Source organism: Sus scrofa, chromosome 8, assembly GCF_054392235.1.
Source record: "Sus scrofa isolate SSC_HxYL_T2T_F1_AM1 chromosome 8, Sscrofa_HxYL_maternal_Yorkshire_Landrace_v2.0, whole genome shotgun sequence".
Classification (NCBI taxonomy): domain Eukaryota; kingdom Metazoa; phylum Chordata; class Mammalia; order Artiodactyla; family Suidae; genus Sus; species Sus scrofa.
The window spans coordinates 46,747,266-46,769,921 of NC_139390.1; the positions used below are offsets into that span (position 1 = coordinate 46,747,266).

General features: G+C 36.3%; 1 protein-coding gene across 5 annotated transcripts in view; it reads left to right on the forward strand.

Moving 5' to 3' along the window:
* The window catches only part of GRIA2 (glutamate ionotropic receptor AMPA type subunit 2), a 169,182-nt gene that overhangs the window by 90,403 nt on the left and 56,123 nt on the right, over positions 1-22,656 (forward strand). For all 5 annotated transcript variants that reach the window (XR_014812513.1, XM_084972125.1, XM_003482389.5 and 2 more), the window contains exons 4-6: positions 10,296-10,492; positions 16,125-16,178; positions 21,172-21,333. Coding sequence is in view for 4 of the 5 variants with exons in the window: in XM_084972125.1 (XP_084828251.1) it covers positions 10,296-10,492; positions 16,125-16,178; positions 21,172-21,333 (413 nt within the window). In the remaining variant the exon portion in view is untranslated. The remainder of the gene's footprint in view (positions 1-10,295; positions 10,493-16,124; positions 16,179-21,171; positions 21,334-22,656) is intronic.

The following is a 22,656-nucleotide window of genomic DNA, read 5'->3' on the forward strand; positions in this document are numbered from 1 at the left end:
TCTTTTGGCCACTTAACTACAGCCCTGGAGGCAGTATTTTAGAGCTATCTGAAAACTGCCCCAAAGAAGAAAGGAGGAATATCAACATATAAGTCGTAAAGGTGAAGGGGGAGGTGCATGCAGCCATGCACACATTCTACAGAAGTTTGCTGCTGGTCTCATGAAGGTTACTACTAGTCACTGATGTCAGTCATCATTGAAGCATTTTAGTGTTTTTCTAGGTATGAGGAGCTGTAAGAATTGGGCTTATAAAATCTTCTCCTAAAAATAACTATCAGAAGACCTGTTCTGTCAGTTTTCCCAGAGCACAGAGTGCCTCACTCCCAGTCTCACCCTGACCTTCGCTCAGGGGGTGCTGTGGGTAGGCAGCTGCAGTGGCTCATGTTTTACTCCATGTAGAGACTGATGGCAAGTTCTAAACTTCAGTTCACGGTAGTCTGTATCTTGAATCCCAAATCCCTAATTTTATCCCCATCCCCGCTTTGTCCCTTTCGTAACTATATGTTTGTTTTCCATGTTTGTGGATCTGTTTTTGTTTTGTGAATAAGTTCATTTGTGTCTATTTTTAAGATTCTCTATAAGTGATATCATTGGGCATTTGTCTTTCTCTATCTGACTTACTTCACTTTGTATGATAAGATCTAGGTCCATCCATGTTGCTAGCTCTTGCCTCCTCTTGATAGGATTTCAACCATCTAAATATCTTTTATTTCTCAGCATTTTCTGTGATATTGTTAGGCCTCCAGGCCAGGACAACCTCATGTGCTCATCCTTCCTCTTTCCATTTCCACACTTGTTTCTCTTTAATCCATTTCCAGTAAAGCAGCCAGAAGCTTTGAATGCTTTTAAATGCTTTTCTGACCACATCACTCTCTAGGTTAAAACATTGCAATGGCTCCTCATATAAGGAGAATAAAATTGAAAATTCTTAACATGACTTTAAGGTCTTATAGTATCTTGTTCCTGCCAACTTAAACTACTGTCCTGCCCACTCACTAAGCTAAACTCATCCCATTAAGTTTCTTTTACTTTCTCAGATGCACCAAGTTCTTTCACCTTGAATCTCTGCACATAACTCTAAATCTTTCTTTTTCAGGCCTCAAGTTCTATAATATTTCCACAGAGATGGATTTCTCATTGCTATTCTCTCTGGAAGCAATCTCTTCTTTTCCCACATTGTACTTATCCCTATTTATAATTAATATTGGTGTTCATCCTTTCATGCAAGAAGTGCTATTAAGCTCCTACTATGTTCCAGGGATAGTTTTAATCACACAGATTAATATTATTCTTTTTACTAAAGATCTGGCTCTAAGCCCCAAGAAGGCAATGGTTTGGCAGTTCCCAGTTCTTAACTGTACACACAGTGTTTATTAAGATAATGCTGGGACAGAGCTGATATAAGTAGTGTTAAATGAATGAGCTCAACATCTGTGTATTTTAAGTTTGAGAAATTAGAACCTGAATCTTGCTTGCTAAATCAAAGGATCAGAAGATGAATTCTATTAATTCTCAAGGAGGTGGAAAGTGGCATTTCACGTTAGGGGCACATTTCACCCTCACTGTGATACCCTATTTTGTTTTGTTTTGTTTTTTTGATTTTTAGGAACACAGCATAGGGAAGTTCCCAGGCTAAGGGTCAAATCAGAACTGTAGCCTGAGACCTATGCCATATCCACAGCAACACAGGATGAGAGTCTTGTCTGCGACTCACACCACAGTTCATAGCAAAGCAGGATCCTTATTTAACTCACTGAGCGAGGCCTGGGGTTAAACTGCATCCTTGTGGATACTAGTCAGACTTGTAACCCACTGAGCCACAACAGGAGCTCCAAAACCCTGTTGTTGAATCTGAACTTTTGAGATAATTCAAACAGACAACAGCTGACAGAAAAAGAGAAACTCTAGTATTTGTATTTAAAGAGAGATTCTAAAGAAAGACAAGGTCTAGGAAGTAAATGATCAGATAATGATGGATGGACTTATATCCTGCTGGAAATAACCAGAAATATTTTGATGATTTTATTAATACTTTAGAAATATTAAGCAAAATTGAAGTGGTGAGATGATTGCCAATCATTAAATTACACAAACTGATTTGAGTTTAAGCGCGTTTGTTGAGAGAAGAACATTAGAGTGATAATGTTAAGTAATTATATACTAAAGCTACAAATGACCTTGTAGATACATTTTCAAGGTATTATCAAATGGATGCTCATATTTTAATATGAAGAGTATTACACTGGCTTTTCGTCTGAATCTATTTTCAGACATAAATGTGTAAGACTCAAAATACTGGCAAAAGACTTGACCTTTATGTAATGTTTTACTTTGCTCGTGGAAATGAGATGTTTGTTCTCTGATCTTTTGTTGTTAATGACAATTGTTCTAGCTCTGCTGTCATATTACATTTTAAAAAGTTTATTCATATGTTCATCATGTGAACTTTTTTTTCCCCTTATTTGGTCCTTAACCCATTTATCATACACTTCAAGGAAGCACCTCTTAGTTTAAGTGTTACATGATTGGAGAAAGAATCTGTGTGCCTTCTCCATATTACACTTTTTAAAAAATAGATTCCACGATTTTATCTTCCAAATCATGTTCTATATGCCTCAGTTTCAAACATTTTGATCTATTTTTGATGTAGCACTCTTTTCGAAATGGAGCAGGACCCTATGGTCCTTCACCCACCCCTCCATGTACTCTGCCTGCCTTTTGTCTATAGAGAAACTTTAGCTGAGGAATAAATTTAGGATTTCCCATTATGGCTCAGCAGGTTAAGAATCCAACACAGTGTCTGTGAGGATACAGGTTTGATCCCTGGACTCACTTAGTATTTTAAGGATCTGGAATTGCCGCAAGCTGCAGTATATGTCACAGATGCAGCTCGGATGTAGTGTTGATGTGGCTGTGGTGTAAGCCTGCAGCTGCAGTTCCAATTTGACCCCTAGCCTGTGGACTTCCATATGCTGCAGGTGTGGCTGTGAAAAGAAAAATATTAACCAGAGAAGTGAGAAAATGCAGAAGCAAAGGAAAACAGTCAAATAGGACCAAATAATAAGTCCAAATACTAAGCAAAGTCAAGGCCCTTTAGATATTTAGAAGGATCTCCAGGGCTATAGATAAGATTCTGAGTCATATCCTATGAGCTGTCTTGCAGAAACTGAAACCCCCACCAGATGGAAAAAGTTAGCAACATGGTAACCAGAGTGTAGCCATGACATAAGCTACCACAGTTCCGAGAAGCGGTGTCAGGGAAATGGGAACAAATCTACCTTTGAACTGAAGACTAACTGTACTTAAAACAATCAAAATGATGCTGTTCAGACCACCCCATGACCAATTTCAAGGTGACTATCCATGCTGACAGTGCTGCCTCTGCATGTAGCCCCTCCCTTCCCCTATAAATCTCAGATACTCTCTTATACAAAGTCTTGCTCACTGATTGTTAATGGGAGAGTCCGCCTTTAGACAGTGCCCCCTGCCTCCATTGCTGGCCTCTGGAAATAAAGCAAACATTCCTTTCTTTCCTTTCCACCTACTGTGCCTCTTTACTGGCTTTAGAGTGCTGAGTAGCTGGATCCCACTTTTGGGAACATTTACACTTCGTCAATTGCAAGACTGTTGTTTTGACTAATCTTTAATTTTGTGAAGGTCTAGTTTAGGTAAATATATTATTAAATTTTAATTTCTCAATAAGTAATTTGGTGTTCTTTGGAACAGAATAGGACCCAAGTATGAGAATGGCTCTCCAACAGTCTGCCCTGAACATGGGGTAAATGAAAAAAATAATTTTTCTATGTTTCTTTTTTGCACTGATCTTAGCTAAGCCTGCCAGTGAAAGTTTCCTGCTTTCAAATATCCATCCAAATGTTAAGCAAAACAAGTCTGGGTGAATCCATCAAAATGGTGGACAGAGGAGGCTATAGCTGCATCCTGAGCTTTGGGTAGTTCATCTTTGACTCTTGAGTTTACTGGTGAGAGGAGTGCTGAAAATGTTCATTTGGTGCCCTGTGAACTTTTCTGACTACTGGTGTCTTCTCTTTATCCAAGCCATGTGGCTGCAGCTTAGCACTCCTTGGTAATCCAGTGTTCTTCCTAAAAGCTGAATATATTACTCCAGAGAGAGTAGGTAGATAGACCTTTAACACCTTTCAGGTACAGAGTAATGGTACAGTAATGGTACAGAGTACAGCAATGATGTATTAATGTACTACATGTAGTTTTTTGTTTTGTTTGTTTTTTGTTTTGTCTTTTTAGTGCCGCACCTGCAGCATATGGAAGTTCCCAGGCTAGGGGCTGAATTGGAGCTGCAGCTGGTGGCCTATACCACAGACACAGCAATGCAGGATCCAAGCCACATCTGCAACCTACACCATAGCTCAAGGCAACACCAGGACCTTATCCCACTGAGTGAGGCCAGGGATCAAACCCGTGTCCTCATGGCTACTAGATGGGTTTGTTACCTCTGAGCCACAACAGGAACTCTCAAATATAGTCTTGTCTTTAGATATATGTGCACTGAATTTGAACCAGAACTTACTCAAAATGTTTTTATTTATGGGTTCAATGTCAATAGGTAAGGTAATACATTTCTGTAGTCAGTAGATAAAACCAAAACAAATGCTTTATAACTTGGTTTTAATTTTGAGTCCTATACTTTATACCCTGAAGGGAACATGCTTTGATTCCAGTTCCAAGAAGGCAACATGCATAGAATAGAAATGCTTCCAGATGATAAATTTATCTTACGGTTTTCCTGAGAAAGTTAATGAGGGGACTTATGTTAATCTAATCTGGCCTCAGCATGCTGCCATGATTTAGGGATCATAAATATTAATTTCTGTTTCTGAACATGGATGGACCTAGAAATTATCATGCTAAGTGAAGTCAGTCAGATAGTTAGACACCAACATCAAATGCTATCACTTACATGTGGAATCTAAAAAAAATGGACACGATGAACAGATAACTGACTCACAGATTTTGAAAAACTTGTGGTTTCCAAATGAGACAGGTTTGGGGGTGGGGGTGGGGGTTGGGATGGAAATGGTATAAAATTGGGTCATGATGATTGTTGTATAACTATAAATATAATAAAATTCATTGAATAATTATAAAAAATATTTGTTCCTGAAAGATGAATAGGGGCAGTGAATTTTAAATGGAACAAAGAAAATATTTTTAAGAAGAAAGGCATAGTCTGAATGACATACACTTCTTTTCAGTAATTGTTTGTAATTCCACCCATTAATGTGCAAAAGAAGATATTTAGACTTTGCCTTTTTCTTTTAAAGGGTCACACATGTGGCATGTGGAAGCTCCCAGGCTAGAGGTTGAATCAGAGCTGAAGCTGCTGGCCTATGCCACAGCCACAGCCAAATGGGATACCAAGTTGCATCTGTGACCTACACCACAGTTCATGGCTTAACCCACTGATTGAGGCCAGGGAACGACCCCAAGTGCTCATGCATACTAATCAGATTCGTTACTGCTGAGCCACAATAGGAACTCCCAGGACCTCACCTGTTTTTTTATTTTTTTATTTTTTAATTTTTTATTTCTTTTTTTTTTAGGCTGCACCAGAAGCACATACAAGTTCCCAGGCTAGGGGTCCAATCAGAGCTATAGCTGCTGGCCTACACCACAGCCACAGCAATGCAGGATCGAGCCACATCTGCAGCCTATACCACAGCTCATGGCAATGCCAGATCCTTAACTCAATGAGCAAGGCCAGGGATCAAACTTGCATCCTTATGGATCCTAGTTGGGTTCTCTACTGCTGAGCCACATGGGAACTCTCCCTCACCTGTTTGAGCTAATGTTTTCTCTGTAACTTTCTCAGAGTGTTATGGACATTAGCTCAAGATGAAGACTATTAACTACTGCTAGTAATACTTGGAGAAAATTTTAGGGAGATTGTCAGCTTATAAATTGGATAGACAACTAAAACTAGTCTGACAACAATTACACACATAAAGAAGTAATGTAATCTAAGAAGATTTTAGCCTAGTCATTATTTATTTTAGGCAGAAGACCGAGAATTAGTACCATGTAGAACTTAATTTATACTCTTGTAATATCCTGAGGTTTTTCAGAACATATTTTTAATATATTTATTAGGAAGAACAGTTAGTTTTCTGTATTTTTTTTCCTCTTTGTAAATGAACAACCTGTATCTCAAGTTCTTTTTGTCCTAAGTAATCCAATAAGTAATTCAGTCAGGATTTAAATATCCTGATATAGTAGTACAGATTTTAGAGTTGGATGATAACTACTTATTGATTATTTTATCTATATCTATGTCTATATCTATAGATAAATAGTTTTAGGGCTGCATCCATGGCATGTGGAAGTTCTTGGTCTAGGGGACAAATTGGAGCTGCAGCTGCTGACCTATGCCACAGCCACAGGAACATCAGCTCCAAGCTCCATCTGCAACCTACACCGTAGCTCACAGCAATGCCAGATCCTTAACCCACTGAGCAGGTCAGGGATCGAACCCACATTATCATGGATACTAGTTGGATTCTTAATCCACTGCGCCATAATGGGAACTCTCCCTACCTGATGAATTTAAACAAACCAATATTTATATAGAATTCTCATCTTCCGTACAAGTTTATATTCTGAATTAAATGATGAACACATATAAAAAGAAATTTCTATGCTCATTTGTCTGGAAGGGAAAGAGGAATATTTCAGTAATTTCTTCCCTAATCAAAATATGTTTCAGTAATTTCTTCCCTAATCAGAATATGCTTTTCTCTAAGAACATTAATTTGTATTAATTGAATAATTTAATTTTACCCTAATATTTGTAACATGCATTTCAGTGATTTTTAAAAGTTTTACAGTGATCTATTAATTTTAAAATAACTAGACATAATACAAAAAGCTTCATTGTGGGGAAAGGCAGATCAAGTTGAGGGTCATTTACTAAAAAATAAATCCATGGACAGCAATATTTAGAGTCAGATTCTGCTGTAGTTTGTGCCTTATTTCTGGGTGTCCTTAGAAGATGATTAATATTTTTCAATGTTTTCTGATGAAACTAAATCTATCCTCCGATATTTGTACCATTTGAGCAGTTTAGCTCTTAATAAATGGATTCATTTTTTAGGTTTTATAGGTTACAAAATATCAATTCTGAGAGTTTTAATAACAGAATCCACATTAACTCTGTGTTACTTTCAGTACATAACATGGATGCGTTTGAATCAGCCATTTCTTTAAATGCATTCTTACTGATTTAATTCATCATCTTTTTCTTGGACAAGATGAACTGCGCGTAAATGTTAGGTGTAGAAATATCACTTGATTCATCTACAAATTGTCTTTAATATTTAAAATTTCTTGTAAAATACATTGAAAGGTAGGACAGACTATCAAGAATATCACTGTTTGAAACTTTAACTTAATATGTGGTAAATTTCATAATTAAACAAAAACACCACGAAATAATTCATTGCCTAGAAGGAAGGAGGCTCACATATAAGTGCTACATGATAATATATAGCATAAAGAACATAAGACTTGGATGTGTTGTTTTTAAAGAGGTGACAAGGAAGAGTCACATAATGATTGAAACATGCAAAATAAGACCTTGACAGTGGAAAATTAGTTTAGAGAATTAGTACTTTTTCCTACTTGGAAAGAAACCTGGATAAACTTAATAACTGTTTTCAAGCATACTCACAGCTGTTGGATTGATCATGATGACCAGCTTTAGATCTGTTTTCACTGATGACCAAAAACAAGAAAAAGATTTGAAGTGCATCATGGAAAGATTTAACTCACTTAGGGTGAATGGAAATCATAGGTGAATTGTAAGGTTTTAAAAGTTTTATCATTAATAGATGTTTTACAATGACATGAAGTCTCTGTTTAAGTTATTCCTTGAGAAATTCTTTTTATCCTATAGTTTTTGTTACAAGACTAGATGGGGGAAACCAATTTTGTTGTTTTGCCAAAAACCTCACAATATTCATTTTAAATTTATGGTTTAACTTTCCAATTTGGAATAGAAGTAAATTATTTTAAATTTTTATTAAGAAATATTAATTTTAAATTATTTTAAGTTTTCACCATGAAATATTTTAAGTAGCAATATTGACAGAATAATATGAAGACCTTCAAGGACTCTTAAGCCAAATTTAAATGGCAGATAGGAGGAGTCTTGTCTATTTCCATCCTTCCACCCTTTGATATTATTTTGAAGCCAATACTTGACATCATATTATTTCATCTGTAACTATTTTGGTTTATATTTTGAAAGAACAATTCTCTTGCTTTAAATATAACCACAATATCATTATCATATCCATACAAGTTAACAGTAATTTTTCACAAACGTCATCTATTCTTTTCACAGTTTGTCTGAAGTAGGATAAAAGTGAGGTCCAAATATAGCAATTGGTTAATATATCTCTTAAGGCTTTTATAAGGTGATGCAATTTCCCACAGTCTGGATTTAGATGATTGTCCCACTGTAGCTTTTAGCACATTACTCTGTGCAATATATTCCTTATAAAAGGGTCATTTGATCTAAATGTTGATGAGCTTCATGTTCAATTTTTTTGGCATGATTACTTCATAGGTGGTGTTGGAATATCCCTATTTGACGACATGTTAACTTCCGGCTGTCTCTCTTTTTGTGTTGTTAGCAACAGTTAATGATTGTTGCTTTGATTCATTAATTCACTAGGTGTTATAAGATGGTCGTAATTCTAAAGCTATAATCGTCCCTCATTTATTAGCAGGAGTCCTCCCAAGAAGAAAATCTCCCTTAATTAACTATATCCTGAGTATTGTTCATATGGGAATGGCAAGAAAATGCTCATTTCTTTTCTTTTATTTACCAGTTTTCAAAATAATAACTTGGCTCCCTAGCATCCTTCAAAGGTAATCAAATATCTTTCCTAAATGTCATTACATTTAAGAAATGTATGGATTTAAAAAATTTTATGTAGTTAAGTCTTTAGAAGTTACTGTTCTTACTAATGTTCAAATTAACTCATCTTTACTTAGAGTGATTTTCATCAAATTGGCTCCTGGGTCTTCTGACACGATGCTGATAGTTTGGGAAAGCTTCTTTACTTTATGGTATGATGGGATGTTCTAGGTACATCTTATATACTCTGGGTCAATGTAGAGTCAATAAAAAAATTAATGATCTTTTCCAGGTTCAGATAACTTTCAACTGTATTTAGAATGCATACACATATCTTTTGCATGGCAAACAGATTTAAATACTACCACATTTTATGAGTAAAAAGGGATCCATATTCTTGTCTTTGTCGAATAAGGATGATGAAGTGATGAGTCCTAAATTCTTTCTGGAGCCCTGATTTTTTGATGTTCGTTAAGCTATTCATAGAAAATAATGAACTTGGGTTGGCTATGAACAGCTGAAGTGATGTGGAAGGAAAATTTATATACTGGTTTTCTAAGCACTCAAATACAGAATTAACTTTAGGAAATATGTTCCCAAGTTGTTTTCCCTCTGAATCATACATATGAGGTAATGTATGAACAATTAAACATAAGAATAAAAGTAAGGAATATGATCCTATTAGCAAAGTTACTAAAGAAATATAAAATGGTTTCACATTTGGAAAGTTAAGTAAATGCAAAAATTTGTGCTAGAAAACTAACTGCTATCATCTGGTTAATAGGTGAACACAATTTTTATAGGATTAGTCCCAATAACAATAAATTATATAACAAAAAGCGGAGGGGAAAAAATAACAACAAATGCTGACAAGAAAAGCAATAAGAGGAAATAGATTATTCCTAGATTATTGGCTTTTATAATGACAGAGACCCAACATGGATTCCATCTCACTGAAAAAGGATTCAACCTCTTCAGGATAATAATGTGAAATGGAAGACTCTCATTTCTAAAGAGTTTTTTTCCATTCCACATAGGAGATAATTTTTTTTGTAATGTCTTTTGATTGAATTAATGCCTTTTGGCTTTATTAAAGACAGTATGCTTTGGTAATATTCAAAAGAAGACCCCTGAGAAGGCTAAAAGAAAGGAATATGATTTTTCTCCAAACCATGACTCTTTATTCAAGACAATGACAGTTAGATGAAAGAGTTTTTGGTATGAAGTGAAAATAAGTACATATTTATAACCATACTAACTGTAGGTCTTTAGAGGGGTCAGCATCCTAATAGCTGCACAAAAATATCAACCTTGGAAATATGTTTGCTGTCAATTTCACAGCACATTTCTGGGCTAGTCAAGCCTCTTTATGAGGCACTATCTTTCTTTGCCATCCTAGGCTTATCGACCCTGCAAGCTGTGCTGGATTCTGCTGCTGAAAAGAAGTGGCAAGTGACTGCTATCAATGTGGGGAACATTAACAATGACAAGAAAGATGAGACCTACCGATCGCTCTTTCAGGATCTGGAGCTAAAAAAGGAACGGCGTGTAATCCTGGACTGTGAACGGGATAAAGTCAACGACATTGTAGACCAGGTTTGTTACTCTCTGTTTTCTGATGGTACCAAATATAGAATATGCATGCAGTGTCAGCGTTTGCACCGAGTGTTTGTGTAAGGTGCTTGAGCAGCAGTTTTTACTTTACAGTTTATGGAGTACACAGGAAAGATCATCAGTTAGATGATCTCTGGCTTCCACCAGCAATAGCAAGTGGTCCGTGATAATGCTGACCCACCACAGTAATAATGGCATATGTTCACTATGTAATTCTTGGCTCATGTTTTGTATGATAAATGTTTCCCTAAACATTGATATTTTCAATGGAAAGTATCAATGAAATTTACAGTGTAGTTCTTTCGAACTTTTTGGTGATAAAGAGGTAGACATGTAGTAAATGAAAATAAGTCTGGGTGGAGTTCCCATCGTGGCTCAGTGGTTAACGAATCCGACTGGGAATCATGAGGTTGCAGGTTCGGTCCCTGGCCTTGCTCAGTGGGTTAAGGATCAGGCGTTGCCATGAGCTGTGGTGTAGGTTGCAGATGCGGCTCGGATCCCGCGTTGCTGTGGCTGTGGTGTAGGAAGCAACAGCTCCGATTCGACCCCTAACCTGGGAACCTCCATATGTTGTGGGAGCGGCCATAAAAAAGGCAAAAAAAAAAAAAAAAAAAAAAGATGAAAATGAGTCTGGGTACTAAGGGAAAAGTGAGTAATTAATTCTTTGGCAGTGCCCGGAGTACTTCAACTATTCAATACAGAATGGTGTACTAAACCTGTTTTCTGAAAGGATTTAGATCTTCAGAGACAGCATGTATTTATTTTTCAAAGAAGTATTTTTTCCTCTTACTAGGTAGGTTTTGTCACTACGAAACTATTAATCTATGAAAAGAAAATATGTAGGAAAGATATACTTAATCTTTTCTGTTTGAGAAGTAAACTAGATGTATTAATTGACACTGTTGTAAAGAGTAACATAGGCGTTCCCACTGTGGCACAGGGGAAAGGAATCTGACTAGTATCAATGAGGATGAGGGTTTGCTCACTGGCCCCACTCAGTGGGTTAAAGGATCTGGCATTGTTGTGAGCTGTGGTATGGTTTGCATACAAGGCTTAGATCTTGCTTTACTGTGGCTATGGCATAGGTCGGCAGCTGCAGCTCTGGTTCAACACCTAGCCTGGGAACTTCCATATGCTGTGGGTGTGGCCCTAAAAAGAAAAAAAAAAAAAGAGTAACATAATACCATAGATAAAGATGTCTTTTTTGTGTTCATCTTATCACTTTGCTTCTGTTTAAGGTCTTTCAGGATAGGAAAGCTATACATTAATATCCAAATGATATAAATAAAGTCCACTGTTATAAAGATAGAGTGAGTGACCAGGGATGTTGGTGAATAGCATCGTGATTTACTGACCAAGGACTCCTTCACTGAGTATCTGTGTCTTTTCCCAGATGAAAATGCATGTTATATATTTATGTGTATTATTTACATATGTAAGTGTATGTATACAAAATTATTCCTTGGGGGAGTTCCTGTAGTGGCCCAGTGGAAACACATCTGACTACTATCCATGAGGATGCGTGTTTGATCCCTGGCTTTGCTCAGTGGGTTGGGGCTCTGGCGTTGCTGTGAGCTGTGGTGTAGATTGCAGATGAGGCTTGGATCCAGAGTTGCTGTGGCTGTATGCCAGCAACTGTAGCTCTGATTTGACCCCTAGCTTGGGAAACTCCATATGCCGCAGTGCTGTCCTACAAAGCAAAATACACACACACACACACACACACACACACACACACACACACACGCATACTCCTTGGAATAGTATAAGATTGGAAGAACAAAATACATAGTTAGGTATGCATTTATTGGCCCTTTTAGGCTTTGAGGAGAAAATTAATTTCACTAATCTGTTTCACATGAAGCATTTTGCAAACATAAATGTTGATGAAAGCTTAATTGATATATAATGATAGGAGGCCTGAGATACACAAAATGGATCTCTCATGAAATATTGAATAACTGAATAAAACTAGCCTGTTATGAGAAAGAGGTAAATGTTGTATATCAGAGAGGTGAACATTTCAGGAGAACAATCTTGATTATTGTCTCAGGAGATGAAGTTGGGATTGCTTTTAACCCGAAGGCCTCTCTTTCAAGTATGAACCTCAACAACTCATTTGAATTTCAGAGGAGATTCCCCTTAAACATGAATTTTAATAATAGTCATTAGTCTTTGGTTTTCAAAATTTAGGTATTCACAGCTCATCATGATATATGTTCATGAAATATGAAAATAATTCTTCCCAAAACTAGAAGGGAGAAACTATGAGAGAAACTGGGAGTAAATTTTGAAGCAAATATGTGATTATGATGAAATAAATGTCTGTATGGACATCCCTTCAAAATGTACACAATATTTTGCATCTCTTTTTTATTAGAATGTATTAAGTGAGTGTGTGCATTTACTGAGGACATTGTATGTGTCTGGAAAGAGGAATGAGAGAAAGGTAGGGAAGAGTCTTGGCTGTACCCTTTGAACTCATTGTTTAGAGGGGAAGGAAAATGTGCATAAATAATAAATAACTATGGAAGTACATATTTTAATGTGATGTGGTCTGATAGCCTGGAGGAAGATGCATCTGTCTTAGCAGGAGTGGGAAGATTTATGAAAGGTTCACACATGAGTACCACTTGGCTGGCTGGCTTATCCTCCTTCATTTATTTGTTGAATAAATTTTCCTGAGTGTCTGACATTTGCCAGACCACACTACAGTACAACCAAGAAAGTGATGTTCAACAGAACAGGCATGTCCCATCAGGAATATTCGTGATATTTTATAGCTACATTAATATGCAATTAGAATGATGGTAGGTACTGTGAATAAACAGAACAGGATGTCATGAGAAAAATATTACAGAAAAAAAATTGGGAGATCATGGAAGGCTTTTAAAGAATACAATTTACCAGGCAAAAAGCGGGGTTGAGGTACATGTCAAGAAAAAGAAATATTATTTACTTATTCACTTTGTCAGCACTTACAAGATGAAACTTTATTTTCATAATAGCTTCAAGTTAGAAATAGAATTAAGCTTTGTTAGTCTATAAGTATTTCGTCAGTCAATAAAACCTTGGAAACACTGATTTCTAGTTGTGTTTAAGTGGGAAAAGGACTCAGCCATCAAAAATATTTAGAAATTACCATAAATTTACTGTTAGTGCAATAGTAATGTCTCTATACCAGCAGAGATATGATAGTATGGCTGATACTAGTTCTTAGAGAAGGAGGGCAAATCCATTTTCATATTTCTCCTTCCTCTCAAGGACTTCTACTTCTAGCAGCACCAGTTACACTGTGTTTTTTAATTCCCAGAAGGAAGACATGCATGATTCAGAAAACAGAATGAACAGTAAGCATAACCAACAGATGCCAATAGGAAGCGCAAGGGTCAGAATCGTCTCAATTTAGCTGATGCTAATTAATATATTTTCCATTTGGTAGGACATCTTTTCTTCAAAATTCTCCCTCCCATACAGAGTGTTCATTTTCTTGGAAGAGGCAATTTAGTTGTGGTACATAAAAATAAGTTAAAAAATAATGCAAGTCCTAACTCCCTTCTGGATCACTCCCACTTAATGTCAAAAGCACATATGGTGGAATCCTTCCTAGGAATTTGTCCTTGCTATTTATTTATTTATTTGTTTATTTATTTATTTATTTTTAGGGTCACACTCATGGCATATAGAAGTTCCCAGGCTAGGGTTCGAATTGGAGCTATAGCTGCTGGCCTACATCATAGCCACAGCAATGCCAGATGTGAGCCACATCTGCGACTTACACCACAGCTTATGGCAATGACAGATCCTTAACCCACTGAGCAAGGCCTCAGTGGATACTAGATGGATTTCTTAACTTGCTGAGCCATGCCAGGAACTCCCTGCCCTCCTTGCTCTTTAACTAAGTGTGTTGCTTCGGAGCACCAGACTTTAGGGTGAAGGGAGGTCTGGGGAATCTTCTTGGAGGTAACATTGGGCTGAGATTGCTTGTGCCTTAAGGGACAAAGGATATGGTGGTGGAGAGAATTTTCCCAGAAGCAGAAACAGGATCTGTAAAAGCCCTGAGGTCCTGAAAAAGAAGTTTTTTGGTGTTTTTGTTTTGTTTTGTTTTGTTTTTTTACAAAGAAACAAAAAGAGGGCCATGTGATTCTGTTTTTTTTTTTCTTTTTTTTCTTTTTACAGCTGGAACTGTGGCATATAGAAGTTCCTGGGCTAGGAGTCAAAACAAAGCTGCAGCTACTGGCCTACACCACAGCCACAGCAGTGCAGGATCTGAGCTGCGTCTGCAACCTACACCACAGCTCACAGCAATGCTGGACCCTTAACTCACTGAGTGAGGCCAGAGATTGAACCCTCATTCTCATGGATACTAGTTGGGTTTGTTACCACTGTGCCACAGTGGGAACTCCCACCATGTGACTCTAGTGTAGAGAGTGAAAAGGTGGGCTGGGAGGTCTCTAGGATCTGGACTTTGCAGCATTTGAAGGATTTTGCTTACTCTGCTAAAAGCAATGGAAAGCCACCAAAACAGTTTAATAAGGGGAGTGAACTAATATTTTGAATTTTTAGTGGCATTTAATGCTTTCTATTGGTTCGACTATTTTCTTAAAAATAGAAATGGTTTTTGAATACCTAAGTACCAGGATGACATTAAGGCCATTTCACTAATTTCTCTTTTCTTTATAACTGATAAAGATCAGTGAAGGCAATTGATTCCATAATGTCCAAACCTGCTGTGAGTGTTATCAAGCAAGATGTGTTTATCTTGCCGTCAATGTTGGACTTAGATTTGTGGAGAAAAATTACCTTTTCTGATCCTTTGCTGCCTCAAACTGGAAATAATGATGTTCATTTTGAACTTTACTATAAATAGTTCAAGAGTCTTAGGATTGGAATATTAGGAGCTCCTGCTGGGGCACAGTGGGTTAAGATTCCAACTGCAATGGCCATGGTCATATCTGAAGTACAGGTTTGATCCCTGGCCCAGTTCAGTGGGTTAAAAGGGATCTGGTGTTGCCCCAGCTGTGGTGTAGGTCACAGATGTGGCTTCGGTTCAGTCCCTGACCTGCGAACTTCCATATGCCCCTCATGTGGCCATAAAAATTTTTAAAAAAGGTTGGAGTATTATTTTATAGATACATGTAAGAATTCTGTTATATGCTTATTAAATTATTTTCAAATTTATGTATCTCTATAAACTCAATACATGGGTTTTTTTGAATGTAGTTCGTGAATATAAAATCTCAGATGTTGGTTTCAACTGTGTATGTTTCATTGAAAAGAAAAAATAACTGTTGTAGGAATAAAATTATGACATTATGGATTCAACATGTTTTTGGTTTTGTATTCCTTTAAAACCTTGTGGCCTTATTTATGAACAAAACCAAGGTAATTGTTTTTGTTTAGTTATTGGCTTCTTGAAAGAGAACATTTATAAAGCACTAAAATGTATGGTTATTTTTTTCTGAGAGAAATATTCTCTGAATTTGATAATAATATTTTACCAAATATGACTCATTGTGGAAACTCAAGAAACACCGTAGGTAAAATTCTATTTTTTTCGGAATCAGTAATTTTACATTTACATTACTTACAATTGTTTCTTTATCTCTGTTAGGTTATTACCATTGGAAAACATGTTAAAGGGTACCATTACATCATTGCAAATCTGGTAGGTGAATTAATGATATTTCTTATTTTAATAGAGATGACTACTAATGGAGAAAAAATGGCCAGCCTGTATAAGCAGTATTTAAAAAAACATATTTTGACATATTGATCAATTAGAAGTGATAATATTTTTTTCTGAATTTGTCATGTTTTAGATTTACTTTCCATTTTATATTTTCTAATCAATTTCCTATTACTATAGAAATTATAGAATAATATTTGGCAAGCTTATACGTTGTATTAAAAGGCATTTTTTTTTTTTTTTTTTTTTTTTTTAGGGCTGCACCCACAGCATGTGGGTTCCCAGGCTAGGGGTCTAATCAGAGCTACAGCTGCCGGTCTACACCACAGCCACAGCAACACCAGATCCAAGCTGCCATCTGCGATCTACACCACAGCTCACGGCAATGCCGGATCCTTAACCCACTGAGCGAGGCCAGGAATTGAACTCGCAACCTCATGGTTCCTAGTTGGATTCATTTCCACTGGGCCATGATGGGAAGTCTGTAGAAGGCATATTTTAACTAAGGGAAAATTTTCAAAAATATATAAAATTTAATTATCCACATATCTCCATGTTTCTCACTGTTACTGTAATTTATAAACACGAACGTTTGTCCATTTCTTTAAAGTTCTTTGAATATATAATATTTAATTTGCACATTTGTGAGGATATATCTTAATACAAAATAAAACCTGGAAATATCCAGAATATTGATATATATTATTTATTTCTGGTTTCCCACTTGCTATGTAAGCAACACAATGAAAATTGAATTATTGTAGCTGATCACATTTTCATTGAGATTCCCCTCAAATTAAGATTATACTGAATATCCAAGTGGTTAGTTATCTCCCTTTCTTAAATAAAATCAATATCCACTTAGAATTATCGTTATGTATTTTTTTCAAAATAATTCTTAGATCAGCATTAAAGTAAGCTTGAGTCTTTACTGTTGCAAAGGTTTACATTCTTCAAATAAGAATGATCCTGTGTAATTGAGGGCCTACTTCTCCCCAACCTCAGAAAAAAAGGTGAGTAAAAGAGGGACAGAAGGAGGAGTTCCCGTCGTGGCACAGTGGTTAACGAATCCGACTAGGAACCATGAGGTTGTAGGTTCGGTCCCTGCCCTTGCTCACTGGGTTAACGATCCGGCGTTGACGTGAGCTGTGGTGTAGGTTGCAGACACGGCTCGGATCCTGCGTTGCTGTGGCTCTGGCGTAGGCTGGTGGCTACAGCTCCGATTCGACCCCTAGCCTGGGAACCTCCATATGCCGCGGGAGCGGCCCAAGAAATAGCAAAAAGACAAAAAAAAAAAAAAAAAAAAAAAAAAAGAGGGACAGAATGAGAGAATGAGAAGATACAATAGGACTCTGAGAAGATTTCCAATTTATATAACTGAAGATTTGTGTTGTGGTTTCTGGATTGTTATATCAGAAGACATTGTTTCTAGTAGTTAAGGAGAGATTAAAAAAAGCAACACTGATAATATAAAATAATATTATAACTGTTATTATTTTCACTAGAAAGCACCACCAATAATAAGGAATATTAAATCTCAGGAGTTCCCATTGTGGCGCAGTGGAAACAAATCCGACTAGGAACCATGAGGTTGCGGGTTCAATCCCTGGCCTTTCTCAGTGGGTTAAGGATCCAGCACTACACTCTGGTGTAGTTTGCAGACGCAGCTCGGATCTGACATTGCTGTGGCTGTGAAATAGACCTGCAGCTATAGCTCTGACTAGACACCTAGCCTGGGAACCTTCATATGCCGTGGGTGCAGCCCTAAAAACAAACAAACAAAAAAAACAGAATATTAAACTCAAGCCTACATGATATTGGGAGAAGATGGTTGTTCAAGGTAAAATTTTTGTTTGGCAATTAAATGGCTAATCACTATAAAAATTCCTTGCAACATACCCTTACAGATCCTAAATGACTCTCTACCAGAGATGCTAGGGTTAAAATAAATGGAGCTCTGTAATTAGTCTCTTCAGAACCACATTCTGTGCAGGGAACAGCCTGGACAGTCAGTCCCTGTGTGAATTGTGGCCTTTGATGAGCAGCACAGAGCCACATTGAAAGCTGTGATCTTTAAAATTGTCCAGATGGAGAAGATTATATTGGAACATTGAGAAATAATGACAGAAGGAGGTTCATCAATTTGAGAGTTGATGTCTGATGCTATGAAAAGGGAAATAGGTGTGTGAATGACCAAAGTAAAAAAGATTCAAAAATAAAAGTAAGTTCTTGCTTCTAACATATTTCTAGGAGTAATCTACCTACTATGTGTTCTGAATTCAAGTTGCATTTTTCCTTTTCTGGATACTTGGTATCCTCACTGTGTGGGGTTTCTAGTGACTCAGTAAGTTCAAAGAATCTGTAGAGTGCTGAAGTTTCTGAGAATTTCTAGGGCACTTGAAAATTTCACCAATGTTTAAAACTGAAGAATGCCATCTTAAATTGAAGGACTTTCATCTTCCAGGTCATTGATTGGGAATGTCCCCTTTTCACTGTCCAGTGTATAATGAGTGTTAAAGGAAGTGGTTGTAAAAGATAAAAATCTTCAGATATTACTATTGATTTATTTCCTCAGGAAATGCTGAATGCTTGATTACACTCTCCAAACAGGCTGTGGTTCAGTTCCTGATACAGCATTAAAGCAGATAAAGTGATGAAGTGGTCATAAGGGGATCCAATTCTCATTTCTTCAGCCTGTCAGATGTGGACCAAAAGCCCTGCAATCCTCCCCACTTGTCCCTGCCTTTCAGTGAGGCTCACTCATCAACCAGCCCCATCCATCTACATAGAAATTCCAAGAAACACTTTACCATCTTCCTCTTAGATAGCCAGGCATTACCAGGCATTTGAGAAAAGTCTTTGCCATAAAGGACACAGTGCAAATAAACAAATACACAGAAACAGGGTGAGCAGGAATCAGGAAAAAAATGTTTTAAATTGAAAGGAATATTTTCAGAGAAATAAGAGAAACTGTTATCCATAAAGAAAAGAATGCTGTGAAAAAGCAAAAAAAAAAAAAAAAATCAAGGAATAAGAAAGCACTCTGGGAAGTTATCTTTTCTACAATAACAAGTACAATTACATGATTTTGAAGATAAAGTTGAGAAAATCTTCCAGATTATGTAACAAAATGACAATAAAACAATAAATGGTGAATGTGGAGGAAACTGTGAGAGACTCAGATGTTTAATCAGAGTTACAGTGTCTTAATAATGAGCATTCCAGAAAGATTGTAAAACAGATGAAGGGAATTATCAAAGAAACATTCATAAAAAATTCCAGTACCGAATGACACAAATCTGCTCATTGAGTGGCAGACAATAGTGAAAGAAAAAAAGACTTCTTTCATATTTTAAAGAAAATATCCTCATGAAATTCCATAGGTAAGCAAAAGATCTTAAAGGTTTTTGTCAATTTGGTGGCAGGGAAGAATATGAAGCAGGTCATATAGAAGAAATAATTTAAAATAATGATATTGTATTTTGCAACAGAAACAATGAAAGTTGGTGGAACAATTCATCAGATTATGAGCATTAAAACTTAAAATTTTATAACCAGCCAAAATACTAATCGTGTCAGAGCAAAGTAGAGGTATTTTCAAGCATTCAGTGTCTCAAAAATGTAACTTTTTGTGTCTCAGGAAACTCTTAGGGACTCTATCAGAAGAAAGGAGAGAAAATGGATCAGGAAAATAGGGAAACTACTCAGAAAATTGAGGATGGGACATTTTCAGGGAATAGTTACAGAGCAGATGGAAAGGAGTCAATCAGATTGCAGTGTTAAAGAGAAAGGCTCCAGGATGAAAAAAAAAAAAAAAAAAGAATACTTAATTGTTTGAATAATTTATTTGGAAAAAAAAACTTTACTCATATAAACGTGAATATGCTTCATGGAACAACTAGACAAAAAAACAAAAACAGGAATAGGTATATAGAAAGTTCTACTACTAAAAAAATGAAATGATTATTAACATTAGAAATATTATTCTATAAGGAAAATGCAATTCCATTACTTGAATTTGCTCTGAATAACAGAATTCTAAATATGAAAACAGTGAACAGTAAAATGGATGAGGACATAAATGGTTTGATTACAAAAAGGAATTACATACTTATCGTGCGTAAGTATAAATTCAATGAGAAAATATAAAATGGAAAAGTCAGGGCATTCCCACTGGGTTGCAGTGGAAACGAATCTGACTAGGAACCATGAGGTTGCAGGTTCAATCCCTGGCCTTGCTGTGTTAATGATCTGGCATTGCTGTGAGCTGTGGTGTATAAAGTGAAAATATTTATAATTGTGACTTGTTAAAATTGTAGTTTCATCTTTCATAGAATGTATTCTCAAATTGAGATACAATTTATAGTAGCACAGTATTTGAAATCAATGAAAGCACCATATGATAATTTTAGTAATGACTGAATTCATTCTAATAATGCAGCAGAAAGGGATTTTTAATTCAAAAAATTTTATAAAAATTGTTTCATACTTAATGTGAAATTGTTTAATTCTTCTCAGATGATAACTGAGCATTTACTACTTGTCATTCTCATTTTCCAGGTATTTATGTCACCTGAGAGAATTAACAATTTAAATAGAAATGACTATATCACAATGTTGTAGTTCTTGGAGACTAGCTAAATGTTATTAAGTATCTGTTGGTGCTCTGTTGTAGATACGATAAAACAAATCAGTCCTCATCCTTGGAAGATTTCTCAATAATGTGGGGAACTTTTATATAAATACAACCAATAAACAATCATTGATTGAGGACTCAATATGGCACCTAGATGTGCTACGTGCTGGTAAAGAATATTAGTTGATAAAATACATGAAATTTTTACTATAGTCTTTTTGTAACTCTTGTGTTCTTTGAAATTTGTAAAACCACAATGTATAGAGTTATTTGTTAAATGTTAAGTTCTATTTGGTTCTTAATAGAAAACTTGACATAATTCTTTTCTCTGTCCAGGGATTTACTGATGGAGACTTATTAAAGATTCAGTTTGGAGGTGCAAACGTCTCTGGATTTCAGATAGTGGACTATGATGATTCCCTGGTATCTAAGTTTATAGAGAGATGGTCCACACTGGAAGAAAAAGAATACCCTGGAGCACACACAACTACAATTAAGGTATGTATCTATCAGTATCTACTTCTATATTTACCTCCATCTCCATTTCCATCTCCATCTCCACCTCTATCTCCATCTCATCTCTGTCTCTGTCTCCATCTCCATCTTTGTCTTTACTTCCATCTCCACCTCCAGCTCTACCTCAAGCTCCATATCCACCTCTACCTCCATCTTTACCTTTCATCTCTGTCTGTCTCTAACTGCTGGTTTGTATTCTGCTCTCTGGAACACCTTAGGAAGAAAATAATAACTCAATTTGTTTTAGTAATTTAAAAAATAAATGCAATGTTTTATGCAATCAAAGAATGTTTGAATGCTAAATATCAAGCACTGTTTTGTAGTAAGCACTACCCAAGCTAATTTTCTATTCTCTGTGGGTTTGAACATGTTGAGGTCTTCATTTGTCTATTCAGTGTATTTTATTGTGTATACACTATGTATACACAATAGAGGTACATGATATGTATCTCTAAATATGACATATTTCTTTTTTTATTACTCAATGAATTTATTACATTTAGAGTTGTACAATGATCATCACAATCCAATTTTATAGGATTTCTATCCCACATCCCCAGTGCATCCCCCCGCCCCCCAAACTGTCTCCTTTGGAAACCATAAGTTTTTCAAAGTCTGTGAGTCAGTATCTGTTCTGCAAAGAAGTTCATTGTGTGCTTTTTTCAGACTCCACATGTCAGTGATAGCATTTGATGTTGGTGTCTCATTGTCTGACTGACTTCACTTAGCATGATAATTTCGAAGTCCATCCATGTTGCTAAAAATGCCATTATTTTGTTCCTTTTAATGGCTGAGTAATATTCCATTGTGTATATGTACCACATCTTCTTTATCCACTCTTATATCAATGGACATTTAGTTTGTTTCCATGTCTTGGCTATTTCAAATAGTGCTGCAATGAACATTAGAGTACAGGTGTCTTTTTGAGTCATGGTTTTCTCTGTATAGATGCCCAGGAGTGGGATTGCTGGATCAAATGGTAGTTCTGTGTTTAGTTTTCTGAGGAATCTCCATCCTGTTTTCCACAGTGGTTGTACCAATTTACAATCCCACCAACAGTGTAATAGGGTTCCTTTTTCTCCACACTCTCTCCAGCACTTACTGTTTGTAGACTTTTTGATGATAGCCATTCTGGCAGGTGTAAGATGGTACCTCATCGTGGTTTTGATTTGCATTTCTCTAATAATGAGTGATGTTGAACATCTTTTCATGTGTTTTTTGGCCATCTGTGTGTCTTCTTTGGAGAACTGTCTGTTTAGATCTTCTGCCCATTTTTGGATGGGGTTGTTTGTTTTTTTTGACATT